This window comes from Elgaria multicarinata, chromosome 5, assembly GCF_023053635.1.
Source record: "Elgaria multicarinata webbii isolate HBS135686 ecotype San Diego chromosome 5, rElgMul1.1.pri, whole genome shotgun sequence".
In the NCBI taxonomy this organism is placed as follows: domain Eukaryota; kingdom Metazoa; phylum Chordata; class Lepidosauria; order Squamata; family Anguidae; genus Elgaria; species Elgaria multicarinata.
This window is the reverse complement of record NC_086175.1, coordinates 127,842,297-127,856,824: the sequence shown is the minus strand read 5'-3', so window position 1 is coordinate 127,856,824 and position 14,528 is coordinate 127,842,297. Positions and strand designations below refer to the sequence as shown.

At 45.5% G+C, this 14,528-nt stretch overlaps 1 protein-coding gene across 8 annotated transcripts in view; it reads right to left on the bottom strand.

Annotated features, from left to right (window-relative positions):
• The window catches only part of DLG2 (discs large MAGUK scaffold protein 2), a 1,258,440-nt gene that overhangs the window by 38,675 nt on the left and 1,205,237 nt on the right, over positions 1-14,528 (bottom strand). For 5 of the 8 annotated variants that reach the window (XM_063127200.1, XM_063127201.1, XM_063127204.1 and 2 more), the window contains one exon: positions 5,679-5,778. In XM_063127200.1, coding sequence (XP_062983270.1) covers positions 5,679-5,778 — 100 coding nt within the window. Of the gene's footprint in view, positions 1-2,179; positions 2,226-5,678; positions 5,779-14,528 lie in introns of all 8 variants that reach the window. The other 3 variants (XM_063127202.1, XM_063127203.1, XM_063127208.1) reach the window with 1 other exon arrangement.

The window sequence follows — 14,528 nt, the reverse complement described above, 5'->3', positions numbered from 1 at the left end:
GGTGGCCACTTGTGAGTCTGCCCAACAGAGGGCATGCACCACCAGAGGACAAAAAGAGGACACCGATTTGAATAAAATGTGCACATGCTAATTTATATGCAGAGATGCACATTTATAATTAATTATTATAATTTAAATAAAAAAAATCTAGTACATCTTGCCACAGTGTGGAAGTCTGTGACCTGTGGGCCTTCCTCAGCCTGCTGTCCCGGTGCTACTGATGGGCAACTTCAAGGCCCCATTCTTCCTTCAGATGTTTCTTCATCTTTAAACTAGTGCTGGCCTGAAAATTTCGACCATTCCATTTTTGACATTTCATAGGGGGTTGGGGGAAAACGAAAATCAGGTGAGTAAGAATTTTGGAGAATTTTCTCCTTGGGGCGGGGACAGGGTTTCTTTTTCTTCTTCTTCTTCTTCTTCTTTTAAAAACACACTCGGCATTTTCAGGAGCTCAGGAGTTCTTCCTGAGTGCTTACTGGAGAGGGCAAGGTCACATGGTCTCCAATAGGCATTCACTAAGAACTGCTGGGCTCCTCCAAATGCCGAGGGAAGGGGTGGTTTTGATGTTGAAAAACTAAAAAATAGGAAGAAGCCCCCTCAGTAACCAGCTATACTTAAAAAGATACGTGGAAACCATGGCCCTCTCCCCAAGGAGAAAATTCTCTGAATTCTCCCCCTCCCTGTGAAAGAGGCAGAAAGAACAATGCCTCTTTTGCAGGGAGAAAGTTCCCCAAAATAGGGGCCCACTACTTTATACCAGATTTGAACTGGGCAGCCTTTCAAATACATGGCTGTTCTCTATAAAAGAGGTCAGGTGGCCACCCTAAATGTTGCCAACCTCTAATGTCAGCCATGGACAGGCCATCTTTTTGCCAGCTCCCTCATTGTTATGGAAAAATAACTGATTTCCCACTACTCCCTTTGCCCATCTCTTCTCTCCTGTCCTTCTTCCAAGATCCCTCATTTCCCTTTCCCAAAATGCCACGCTTGGGTGATTTCTAAGTGATTTAGATGAGTAGAATAGACCCTCTACTCATCTAAAGCAGGAGAGAAAAGTCCCATTTACTTATTTGGGTAAGGTCGCTTACTCAGGGGTAAGGACGAGTCCTAGCTGCTGGTTAAATCACCAGGCGCTTCACACACACACACACACACACACAAACACACACCTCTTATTTCCTTTCCCCACAGCTCAGTGGGAAACCAGGGAGAGAAATAAGAGGTGGGCAGCTCGCCCATCGAAAGGAATGTCAGGCGCCCAGGGAGGGTGAAGCAGGAAGGTTTCTGCCACGAAGTGGCAAGGTGGGACAGGAATGTTCCAGGGGACATTGCGGGGGGGGGGGAACCAGGGAGGGAGTGGTGGACAGGGATTAGTTAAAGACAATGGAATACGTGACAGGAAGGTCCCAGGATTCATTACTAAGGGAATCATGTGATAATGGAGTTTGCAAAGTCAATAGGGTCTCTCACCCATCTGGGCATGTCAAGAAAACAGGGAGGAGGATCAGCTGTGACGATCTGAGCAAGCAACCAATTATTTGCATACAATGTTTCCCCCCTGTATAAAATGAAACGTAAACTTCTGTTCCGGGCCTTTTCCCTTACATTGACAAGGGAGAGGGACCTTTGTACAAAGAGATTTTTGGTACCTGAGGTGGAAATAAACTTTCCTTTTGAAACTGCATCCGGATGCCTTTTTGTTTGATTTAATTGGGTTGTAATCCACAATTTTTCTAACATCATCATTAGCAACCTTCTCAATGAGGGCCAATTGATAAGGTTCTCAAGAACTTTAGGGTTCCTCAGAACACAGTTTAAAAACCACTGGTGTTAAGAAAACAACAAACGAACACAAGAAAGGTCATGAAAGAATGCATTATTAGGAAACAAAAGGGTTATTTACAGAATCAGACATATTCATTTCATATGCTGTATGCTATTAATATTGTCATGCAGAACATAAAAAAATGGAATCTCTTTTTTTCTGAGTGCATTCAAAGCTGGGGGTGGGGGAACAAAATTAAAATCTAATCTTGTGCATGCTAGGGGTGGAAGGTCCCTGGGGAAGGAACAAAAACCAAAATAAAAATGAAATAAAACAAATTTATTTCAAACGAAAAAAGAAAGAAAGAAAGAAAAGAAAAGAAAAAGGTTATAGTGACCATTCCTGGGAACTTACTCAGAGTCTTTGTTCCATAACCGTCGTCACCTAATCCGGGGATGTCCTGCACGGGAGTCCCCAGAGAGAGCAATGAAAGAAAAGAACAGCCGCAGAAGAGGAAGGAAGAAGTCAGTGGAGTTGAAATGGATACTACCATGACTGACCATGTAGATTACACAGTCTGGATTCCGGGTCTCTTTGTAAATAAGGTCAGCCCCCAAATTTAAAGGTCACATGGAAGCCATAAGGAAGGCAATATATTTTGGTTAAAGCGAGAAAGCTCATGCAATCTGAAGAAAGCTGTAGAAGTTGGCCAAAATGAAGACATCTTGGGCTCATCTACACTAAGCAGGATATTGCACTATGGCCATAGCTAGATGGGGCTTTATCCCGGGGCTGACCCCGGGATCGTCCCTGTGCGTCCACATCAGGGATGCTTTGGGGTGGATTCCTGCATTGAGCAGGGGGTTGGACTCAATGGCCTTGTAGGCCCCTTCCAACTCTGCTATTCTATGATTCTATGATGCACAGGGGATCCCAGGATCAGGGAGGGATGATCCCTCCCTTGCCCTGGGATCTTGCTTTCCACTTTGGCCCTGGTTTTTCCGTGGTCCCGGGCTGAGCCTGAGACCACAGGACGTGTGGCCGGTTGCCACAGGTTGACTCGGCTCCGCGCGATTCCTCGCAAGGAGCCGGGAGCCACGCATGGGGCGCAGCGCTCCTCTGGAGAGCTGCGCCCATCGGGGGTTAGGTGTGGGGAGCAGGGAAAGTAAGTTAAATTTTAAAAAAGGATTTACCTTTTGCACACGAGCGTTCGTGTGCTGCTTGCCCTTTAAAAATTAAAAAATGGCGGGCGTGACGCCTCTCCTGAGGTTGTCGCATGTAAACAGAGGAGGGATCTCGCATTAAACACAATGCGAGATCTTCCCTCCTCTGTCACGGGATAACAGGTAGGTCTAGCTAGGGCCTATGAAAACAGTATGAAAGTCAGGAGCCACACCAAGCAGGATACAGCAGTATGAAAGTGTTATATATGGGCCCCAACGGTTGTCAGTGCACTTCAATAAAGCTCTTGCCTTTTATATACCACTTTCATACGGCTTTCATAGTGGAATATCCTGCTTGGTGTAGATGAGCCCCTTGACTGGCATGTGAGGGAGCTGTTTCGGGAGAGAGATGGGAAACTGTCCCTCCTCCTGGTGTTCAAGACCAAATCTGATAACCTCAGGAGACACCTACAATTCTGGTCGTCTCATTGTTAGAAACAATTAAATAATGGTCCTATGTATTAGGCAGAGAACACATTAACCCATTTTTAAAAGTGTGTGTGTGTGTGTGTGTGTGTTTGATGACTTGATCTGTATCCATAACATTGTTACAGAGATATTATAAAGTACAAAAGAGTAACTACAACAAATTAGACAGTATCCTATCCGCTAGTGCAATGGGGTGCTAGGACACCTAGAAATGAGCACCAACCCTACTTTCCAGAAGGGGGCAGGTCAACCTCTGCTGACTTGCCGCAATCCAGTAATGAGTTTTCAGGCTTGCTTTAGGCATTGCTCACTCCCCGTCGCCTTAACGGTGAGTCCTACTAGCACTGGATATTGTCCACAGTCTTAAATCAGCCAGATTTGTGCGTGTGTTTTATTTTGAAATTTAACCTAAATATATATCCAAGAGTGGGCCTTTAAAACCTGCTGGAAATTTTGCTCCCACTTTACCCTTCGCCACTGATATTGGACTTTATATGTAGTCATTTAAATAAATGGCGCTCCTGCTGGAGAAAGAACACCGGCGTGGACAAAAATAATTTCTAGCTAAGGATCAATTCATACAACCCACTGAGGTTGAGGGTTAAATGAGACAACAAATGTTGGCCGTACGTTTTCCTCTCGGTGGCTAATGGTGTCTTTGGGGGGAAGTATGATTTAGCATGTGGGGATGAGGTTAGATGTCTACCCCCCTTCCCAGCCATGACCTCAATTCAAATCACGTCCCCCCCCCTTGATCCTATGAAGCTTTTTAATCTTTTTAGAAACAACATGGTGTTGGGAGTTCCAGCCATGGAGTCCTGACGTCACATCCAGTTGGCACCGATTTCCCATGTCTGCCAAATCATCGGAAGTGGGATCCTGCGAATCTCAATCTCATGCCATTTTTAGTTGCTAGGGCAGGGGTGTTGAAGCTCTTTCAGCCCAGGGCCAAATTCCAGTTTGGAGAAGCTCTCGTGGGCTGCATTCCAGTGGGGGGTGGGGGCCAAAGGCAAAGGGGGAGGGGCTAAAGGCAAAGAGAAGAGGGGAAAAATACCAAATATATCAGAATAGTTTAGCTTAAAGCTCTTTCTGCAGGTAACTAGGAGGCGTTTCAAGCATTTAGAATGGGGGTGGGGGGAACTGCATAAAACCAAAGAAATCTCAAAACAATCAGTGGTTCGGGCCAGGGGAGGAATGTGCAGCCATCTGAGAAATCCCAGAAGGCAAGATGGTGACCCCAAGTGAACCAGATTCCCCCCCACCTCCCAGTGCAAAGTTCTGGAACCCAGCACATCAAGGGTCTTCCAACTTCATAGCTTCAACTGTTCAAGGCTGTTTCTACACCAGCCCCAAAATCTGGGCTGGTCACGGCTGAGTCCCTGTGTGTCCAAATGATGCACAGGGACTCCTGGGGGCAAGGGGGGGGGGACGAGCACGGTTTTTCCCAGGGATAAGTACTCCCTGGGAAAACCCGATTCCTCCGAGGTCTTGAGACCATTCCCGAGAACACGGGAGGAGTGCGGCCACCTGTCCCAGCTTCTGTCCTCCTCCCCATGAGTAGCGGGGAGCAGAGGAGGGAAGGGACCAGGCCAGGGGGAATTGGAGTAGATGGGGGAGCAGGTTCCCCCCCCCCCAATTACCTTTCGCTGGAGCGAGAGTGCGCTCCAACTCCTTTACCTTTTTTAAAAAATGGCCGCCTCCACTCGCGCGACGTCCCTCCTCCCATCTTGGACGTCACGCTGGCCATGTGGACACGGGGGACGATCCTGGCAGGAGGTAAGTCCGCGATCGCCCCCCCTCCCTCTACACCTGTATGGTGTAGAAAGGGCCCAAGTGAGAAAAAAAAGTCACAATGATGGATTTTTGGTTAGGAACAAAACCAGGAGGATCCACCATGAGCCATCTACAGCCAACGGGAATCAAAACCAGTGATCACAACCATCAAAGCCATGCTTGAATGGTGGCAGGTTTCTCCTTAACCAAAATTTGAAATGGATCAATTTAAGCAAGGGTCAGCGGGGCTGGTGTATCCTTAAAATAAATAAATAATAGCAATAGAGAAGAACTCTTAAATCAGTGGTTATAGCTTTAGTTTCAGTCCCAAGGAATCCAGACTGCCATCATACATTGGTCACAGTAGTAATGCCTCACTTGTCCTGACTCTGAACTTTGTTTGCCTAGGTGTATGTGGGGGGAGTTACCAGTGTCATGCGCGTCACCCATGTGCTGCACTGTGACATCATCTCTAAGCATTTACTTACGTTCCGGGTCACTCGTGTCCTGCTCACTCAGCTCCTTGTTCTTGTAGAATGGGAATTTTCGTGAAAAGATGAAGTTCTTTTTACGCTTGTCATTGAATGACTGTGAAGGAGAAAAGGCATGGGGCAAAAACAAGGACGTCTAATTGTTGTCACACTCATGCTGACAAAGCAACTAGTTTGTAAAAGTGGAAAACAACGGTTGTGACTTGGCCCAATTTTTAAAGACAGATCGATAAAGAAATGAAGCGAATAGTAAAAAAGAAAAGAAAAGTAAAAGAGCTGACCTGACAGTCTGAAATTAGAGCGGCAATGTTTGATTCATCACATGAGGCTGAAATCCTATGAGTATGCGCAAAGGAACATGGTGGGACTTACTTCCAAGTAAGCGCATGTAGGATTGTGCTATAATTAATCCATTAATTCCTTTTTAATTCAGTAAAAAAAAAACCCTCATTTATTTGGGTCCCAGATCTTCTTGTTTCAAAACAAAACAAAACAAAAAACCCCATTAAAGCCCTATTAGCCAACGGCAGCGTTGTCACCTGTGACCCCAAACTTTATGCTCACATGCGTTCTTTGAACACACAGATAGGGCTGTAGGTAGCGTATATATAAAACTCTGCAGATGGCAAGCACCATTTAAAACAGGGCTGGGAACCCATGGGCCTTCAAAATGCTGAACTACAAGTCCCATGACCTCTGACAATAGGCCAAGCTGGCTGAGGCTGATGGGACTTGTGGTCTAATGAGGTTCTGAGGGCCACAGGTTTTCCAGCCTGGATTTAAATAGTGGTACGCCGCTGCTTTCACCCACAGGTGGAATGCCCTGTGATCTTCTTGGTTCAATGCATGATGCTTGCTTGTTACGACATGTAAGTGTCCATCTTTAAAAACAAAAAAAGGAATGCTTTGTTCAGGAATATTGCTTTTATACATATGCAAATTTATGAGAATTCAATTGATTAATTAATGAATTAATCAACTATAACTCAAATGATAAATTGTCCAACACTTCTTTAAAAATCGGGTGACCGGCGGAAATGCGGGATAAAAACACTTCTAGAATTAAAAATAAATATTCTGCATGTTGTGCCAATTTATTTCTTTTAGTTAAACTGGGGGGGGGGGGGAATGGAATGTCCACTGAATTTTGTATGAATGAGCTGATTGAGATTTGGCTTTCAACTTAGAACCCCAAAATATTTAAGGATTGAGAAGTCCTGATTCCAAATTTGCAAGGTTTTAATTTCTTGTGTCACAAAAGTTTCATGCCACTTTTACATTCCAAGCATATTTAAATTTTAGTAACGGAAAACGAAAGGGGAAAAAAAATATACATGGAAATCTATGTATGTCTCGTTAGGGCTGCAATACTTGAGTTTGAAACAATGTGTCACGCATGCAAAAAGTAATACACAAACCATGCAGGCACAAAATAAAGGCAGGTAACAAAAACATACACATAAAGGAGGTTGAAACTAATTTGGTTGTGGGAGTGAGTGGAGACCAGCATGCAAATAACATCAACTGAATGGCCTACAGAATCTAATGGAAATTAAAATGTGCTTTTCCCTCTCTTCATTTGGGTGATTACATTTTTTTGTCACATTAAACTATGTCATGTGATTCTCATTAGGATGATGTCATATTCTTAAAACAATAATGCATCTGGCATCATGTTATTGGAGATATCTTTCAAATGCACAAAAGAGAACGAGTCGAAAGTCAGCTGGCTATATGCCTTTTCCTTTGGGCAACTCAAGAGGTTATCAAAGGGCTGTACAAATACGTTGTAGCTCACTGAGACATTGTATCATGCTGAAACATGAACTAATACCTCCCACCCCACCTCTTCTTTCCGCAATCTGCAGTCAAAACATCGGAAAGGTGCATTTCGAACAGGAATAACGTTTATCTCTACGTTCTTTGTGTCTCGGGACAGTGCAGAAAAGGCCTGGTTATTGAGATGCATGATGGCAGCAGCTTCTCATGTTGAACCAAATCAAATGCATCCCTCCCCTCCTTTGGAGATCCCCCATGAAATATAACCCTGTAATTGTTGCACCTAAAATTTTAGGCCGTGGGGGTGTTCACAAGCTGCCTTTTTCAATATGGCTGCCTATTCATTACTGGGGCAGGTTTAAGGTATTGGTAGGGATGTTTTAAGGATGTTTTAAAGATGTTTTAATCATGTTTTTAATCAGTTTTTAATGTGTATTTTATATCATGTTTTTATGCTGTTTATTTTATACTTTGAATGGTTTTAGGTTTTGTGAATTGCCCAGGGAGCTGTTGGGCAGTATAAAAATGCAATAAATAATAATAATAATAATAATAATAATAATAATAATAATAATAATAATATGACCATATGGAAAGGAGGAGAAGGCTCCTGTATCTTTCACCAGGTGCTGCATGCATACAAATGACACCTGCTGAAATTCCTTTTTCTATGCAACTGTTAAAGATACAGGAACCCTGTCCTCCTTTTCATATGGTCACCCTACTTAAGGGAGGCATTTCAATTGTTTAGAATGGGGCCAAACCACACAAAATCCAGGGAACCAACAGAAGATGGGTGGTCAGCGGAATGTATGCATCCCCTGGTGAAATCCTCTCTTCATCATAACAGCTAAAGCTGCAGGAGTACTGCCCTTTCTTGTAGAGTGTCCAATACGGAAGAGAGCACGGCTCTTGCAGCTTTAACTGTTGTGATGAAGAGGGAGTTTCACCAGGTGCTGCATGCATACAAATGACACCTGCTGAAATTCCTTTTTCTATGCAACTGTTAAAGATACAGGAGCCCTGTCCACCTTTTCATATGGTCACCCTACTTAAGGGAGGCATTTCAATTGTTTAGAATGGGGCCAAACCACACAAAATCCAGGGAACCAACAGAAGATGGGTGGTCAGCAGAATGCATGCATCCCCTGGTGAAATCCTCTCTTCATCATAACAGCTAAAGCTGCAGGAGTACTGCCCTTTCTTGTAGAGTGTCCAATACGGAAGAGAGCACGGCTCTTGCAGCTTTAACTGTTGTGATGAAGAGGGAGTTTCACCAGGTCCTGCATGCATACAAATGACACCTGCTGAAATTCCCTTTCCTATGCAACTGTTAAAGATACAGGAGCCCTGTCCTCCTTTTCATATGGTCACCCTAGGTATTGGTAGTACTGTACAAAGCCCTAAACAACTTGGGACCAGGGCCAGATCTACACCAAGCAAGATAAAACACTTTGAAAACATTTGGAGAACTGCATATGGAGTGTGTCATGGGTCCCAACAGTTGTCAACATTGTTATAAACTGTTTTAAAGCAGTAGGGTAAATCCTGCCCGGGATATCTGAGAGGATTCTTCTCTTTTACCAACCTGTCTGGTCACTGAGGTCATCAGAGGGCACATGCTCCTGGTGGTTCCAACTGGGTCAATGGCCTGATTGGGAGTCCACCAGGAGAAGCGCCTTCAGCATGGTGGCACTCTTTCTTTGGAACTCCCTGCCCCTGGATATCAGGCAGGCACCAACACCATGCTGCTTCCGGCACCTCCTGAAAACAGCTCTATTCCAGGAAGCATTCTTTAACTGCCAGCCATGGTTTTTTTGGGCATCATGGGTTGAGATATTTTTTTTCAAAGTATAATTTTAATGGTGTTTTAATCTTTGTATCTTTTACTGTTTTACTTCCTATGTTCACTGTTCCAGAATCTGTTTCAGAAATGGAGTGGTATACAAATTTTGTAAATAAATGAATAAAATAATAAAGAAATAAATAGGGCAGGGCATCTGTGACCTTGACACTTAGACTCTAAACTTGGCGATGATCATGCCAACTTGAAGATTGTCTTCTGCAGGGTTGTCGAATATGAGTCTGTCCCAGGGCTGAATTAAATCCCAGAGATGCAATCGGGGGAGTGGGGGGAGGTACTTTCTGGTGTGGGGTTGGTTTGAGGCAAAAAACACAGGCCTGTTTTCACCAAAAGCCCTCACTGCCAGTACCTAAGCCTTAAGGTAGGGTGACCATATGAAAAGGAGGACAGGGCTCCTGTATCTTTAACAGTTGTATTAAAAAAGGAATTTCAGCAGGTGTCATTTGTATATATGGAGAACCTGGTGACATTCCCTCTTCATCACAACTGTTAAAGCTGCAGGCGCCCTGCCCTCTTTTAAATCTGGTCACTCTAGTATAGCTCCTGCAGCTTTAACGGTTGTGATAAGGAGGGAATTTCACCAGGTGCTGCATGCATACAAATGACACCTGCTGAAATTCCTTTTTTTATGCAACTGTTAAAGATACAGGAGCCCCGTCCTCCTTTTCATATGGTCACCCTACTTAAGGGAGGCATTTCAATTGTTTAGAATGGGGCCAAACCACACAAAATCCAGGGAACCAACAGAAGATGGGTAGTCAGCGGAATGAGGATGGGAACCCCACAGGGCCAAATGAGCTTCCCAGGCAGGTCTGATTCGGCCTATGGGCCCGAGGCTCAGCGCCCCTCATCTATTGCAATATGCTCTACTTGGAGCTGCATTTGAGCCGCAGAATGCTGGTACACAGCGGAGGCTGGTGTCTCCGATGTCAGTGGGGCAGTGAATCTGCTTTGGGTTTCGCTCAGAACTCTATAGGAGCTATCCAAGGCACCTGAACCTATTTTGCAGACAGGGTTCAGCACCTTGGATCACTACTTTAGAGCTCTCACTGGTTTTGACTGAAACTCAGAGAGGATTCACCGCCCCATGAAATCAGAGCCACCAGCCTCTACTGGCAGTTCAATTCCTGATGGGCACTGGGGACTCTGATGACATCATACAATTGCATCGCTGTCTGCACAGGGCCCCGGGGGCTTGTTTGGCAGTTTGATCTGTGTCTCTCAAATTATTTATGGAGGTTCCCCATATCGGGTGGGTGGAGTAGAACCAAGGGGTTTTTTTTTTGGAAGGGCAGATGTCCTCCACCACCCAGTCCTCTGATCTGAGACTGGACACAACCATAGGGGATGCCCTCTAAAGGGGATTTCTCCAAAGCTTAGCCCTAAGCCCCACCCCACCCTGGAGGTTCTGCTGGCTGGATTGAGGTACCTGGTGGACCAGCTCCAACCTGCATCCCTGATCTATATGGATAGAGCAGTTGCAGTGTTTACTGGTCATTCAATGACATGGACAACCATGAGACTCACATTGAGTGTGCCGTTAAAGCTCTCTGTTCAGTCATTGCTCCCCAAGCACACTAAATCTATGAAGGGGGTCAGGATTGCACCCTGCTGGCCCAGCCCCAAATGGTCTAAAAAGGACAAGGGTCATGTTGGGAATATTGCAACCACTTGTGCAAGTTACTGGAAGGGGGCAGTGTTGTAGTTAGTTCCTGGGAATGTTGGCCACAGCTAGCTTTTGGACCTCTATAGCCTACAATGTAGTTTCCTGTGATTTTGCTCCTCCCCTTCCTTTGCCCACTCCTTGGCGCGATTTCCTCCTCCCCTGCTGCCCTTGCCCACTCCTCAGCGTGATCACCGGCATCCCTGCAAGATCGCCGGCTTCCCTGCCGGCCCTGTGAGATTGGTTGGCGATCTCGCAGGGCTGGTGGTGAAGCGGATGATCTTGCAGGGATGCCGGCAATTGTGCCGAGGAGCAGACTATGGCAGCAGGGAGGAGGCGATCACATCGAGAAGCAGACAAGGCCGTGGCGATGACATATGTAGCCTCTGTTCCTGGGCCCCAGTAAGTACAGCCTTCTCAGGCACTGCATGCTGGGAGTTGTAGGCTTTATGGGGGGGGGCTAGGGCTCTGCATTAAAATGGCAGATCTGTTGGGTCCATCATAAAATGGCCGCTCTAGTTCGATTTCTGGAGCTGAATCTCGAACCTTGCACTGCCCTACTAAATGTAGTGATGGCCGCCAATTTGGACGGCTTTAAAAGGGGGTTGGATAAATTCAGGAGGAGAAGGCTATCAATGGCTACTAGCCTTGATGGTTGTGTGCTACCTCCAGTATTCAAGGCAGTAAGCCTGTGTGCACCAGTTGCTGGGGAACATGGGTGGGAGGGTGCTGTTGCACCATGTCCTGCTTTGTTGGTCCCCGGTTGACAGCTGGTTGGCCACTGTGTGAACAGAGTGCTGGACTAGATGGACCCTTGATCTGATCAAGCATGGCTCTTCTAAGGTTCTTATGTCCTTAACTACCGTATTTCTCTGATTCTAAGACACACTCCCCCCCATATAAACATCTCTAAAAACGGGGTGCGTCTTAGAATTGCAGGTCATTTATTATTCCTTAGAGTCAAAGCTTTTTTTTTTCTGTTGGTGGTACTGAAATTAGCGTGCGTCTTACAATCGATGGCGTCTTAGAATCGAAGAAATACGGTAATCCCATCAGGAAAAGGGTATCTCAAAATGGTTGACTATGCGGGTACAATTCTGCAAGTGGAGGCACTCAGCAGGATTCAGGTTTCTGAACTGCCGAAGCACCTGTGCGGATCCTTTCCAGCCATCCTGCTTAAGAACACTGAGGGGGTGGTCCAGATGGGGTCAAGGTGATATGGGGTGGGCCCAGCAGCTTCCAGGCTCCATCCCCAAGCATTGTGTTCACGCGTGGACGAAGAGCTAAGCAGCACTTTAGCGACTGACTTACCAAGAAAAATCTGAATCAGCCCCCTGGAAAGGCACTCTATTTCAGGGAAATCTCCTCGTCAAATATAATTAACAACAACAACAACAACTATTCAGCAATGCCAGATCCCTGATGGCCAGTTCACACATGCAAGTCATCACTGGATGTCACTGTCACCAAGTGATAAGTGTGCAGGTTTGAATGGTTTGGGTAAATATTGCTCGCATTGTTTGCAGAACTCCTTTCAGTAACCATTTAATTTGGGAGCAGCTGATGTTCTCTACCTTGGTGAGAGGTGGGAACAAATATATAAATAGGCTTGTTATATATAGCGATCACACAAAAACCAACCAACCATTCTCCTGCTAGAAATAACTCCTCTTCCTTTTATTCACATTGGCAGTGAATACTAGTGTAGCAAGGTGCTGACCTGTTCTAACCATATGAAGTTTACAAACAGATCAGTCCTGCTGAGAGAAGGGCCTGCAGCATTATTAGACAATTAATTCATAATTAGTCTGAGAGTGTCGTCAGATGAGCGTTTTATAGCATGCTCTTTACTGGGCACTCACGGATTTTTGCAGGTTCCTATTCACAACGCCGTCCGCCTCCTGCGCGTCTCCCACTCCTTCTGAACATTTTCCCGTCTCAAAAAAGAAACAGAAACAGGAAAATCCCCCCACCCCCCGGGTAGTGAAACTTGCCGCCATTTCCTGCTGTGTGCAGGAAAAGTGGCATGAAAAAATGCCCACTGAATGGACCACGTAGTCCTAATCTACACCAAGCAGGATATTGCACTATGAAAACAGTATAGAAGTTGTATATAAGAGGCAGGAGCCACACCAAGCAGGATATAGTGGTATGAAAGCAGTACATGGTCTGTGTCAATGGGCCCCAACAGTTGTCAGGGCAAGGCACATCAATCCCGCTATAAAGGAGTAGTGTGGCTCCTGCCTTTTATATACCGCTTTCATAGCGGAATATCCTGCTTGGTGTGGATTAAGCCCCAGTCTTTGTTTACTTGAAAGAGGAAGCTGCTCATCCCTATTGTTAGGGTCACCAGATGGAAAGGAGGACCGGGCTCCTGTATCTTTAACAGTTGCATAGAAAAGGGAATTTCAGCAGGTGTCATTTGTATATATGGGGAACCTGGTGAAGTTCCCTCTTCATCACACCAGTTAAAGCTGCAGGTGCCCTGCCCTCTTTTGTATCTGGTCACTCTAGTATAGCTCCTGCAGCTTTAACTGTGGTGATGAAGAGGGAATTTCAGCAGGTTCTCTATATATTCAAATGACACCTGCTGAAATTCCCTTTTCTATGCAACTGTTAAAGATACAGGAGCCCTGTTCTCCTTTTCATATGGTCACCTTACTATTGTGGGACAGAAGCACGATTCAAAGTGATGGGAGGGAAACATGGTCTCCCCCCTCCCCACCGCAGTCTAAAGGTGCTCTGAGACTTGTATTTTGAAAGGCTGCGAATTTTGCGTTTGGAAAACCAAAGGCCTTCTTCTAGGGTGACCATATGAAAAGGAGGACAGGGCTCCTGCATCTTTAACAGTTGTATTGAAAAGGGAATTTCAGCAGGTGTCATTTGTATATATGGGGAACCTGGTGAAGTTCCCTCTTCATCACACCAGTTAAAGCTGCAGGTGCCCTGCCCTCTTTTGTATCTGGTCACTCTAGTATAGCTCCTGCAGCTTTAACTGTGGTGATGAAGAGTTAATTTCACCAGGTTCTCCATATATACAAATGACACCTGCCGAAATTCCCTTTTCTATGCAACTGTTAAAGATACAGGAGCAATGTCCTCCTTTCCATATGGTCAGCCTATTCAGCACCTCCTTCTAAGCATGAACAGGCCGAGGCCTTGGTAAATGCAAAGGATCCATGAACCGGACTGAGACAGCAGTGCAGGGAGAGAGGGGTTAACCCTCCTTCCTTGTGCTGGATGTCCCAATTGAAGCCCGTCTGCCAAGGTGCTATTAGCCCTGCTGGGTGGAGGGGAATAGAAGTATCGTATCAGTACTTCTCTCCCCACCCCACCCCACCCCGACCCCGTCAGCAAGTTAGGTTAGCTGCCAGGATGGGGGTGGAAATTGTCTTCAGACCGTACTTTAGTAAACACTCCACAATGCTAATTCCATTGAATTGATCTTGTGTTTTATTGAGGGAATGAACGAGGCAGTTCTCATTCAAAATGGATGGCTTTCAGGCCGTAGCTAGACGTAAGGTTTATCCCTGGATCATCC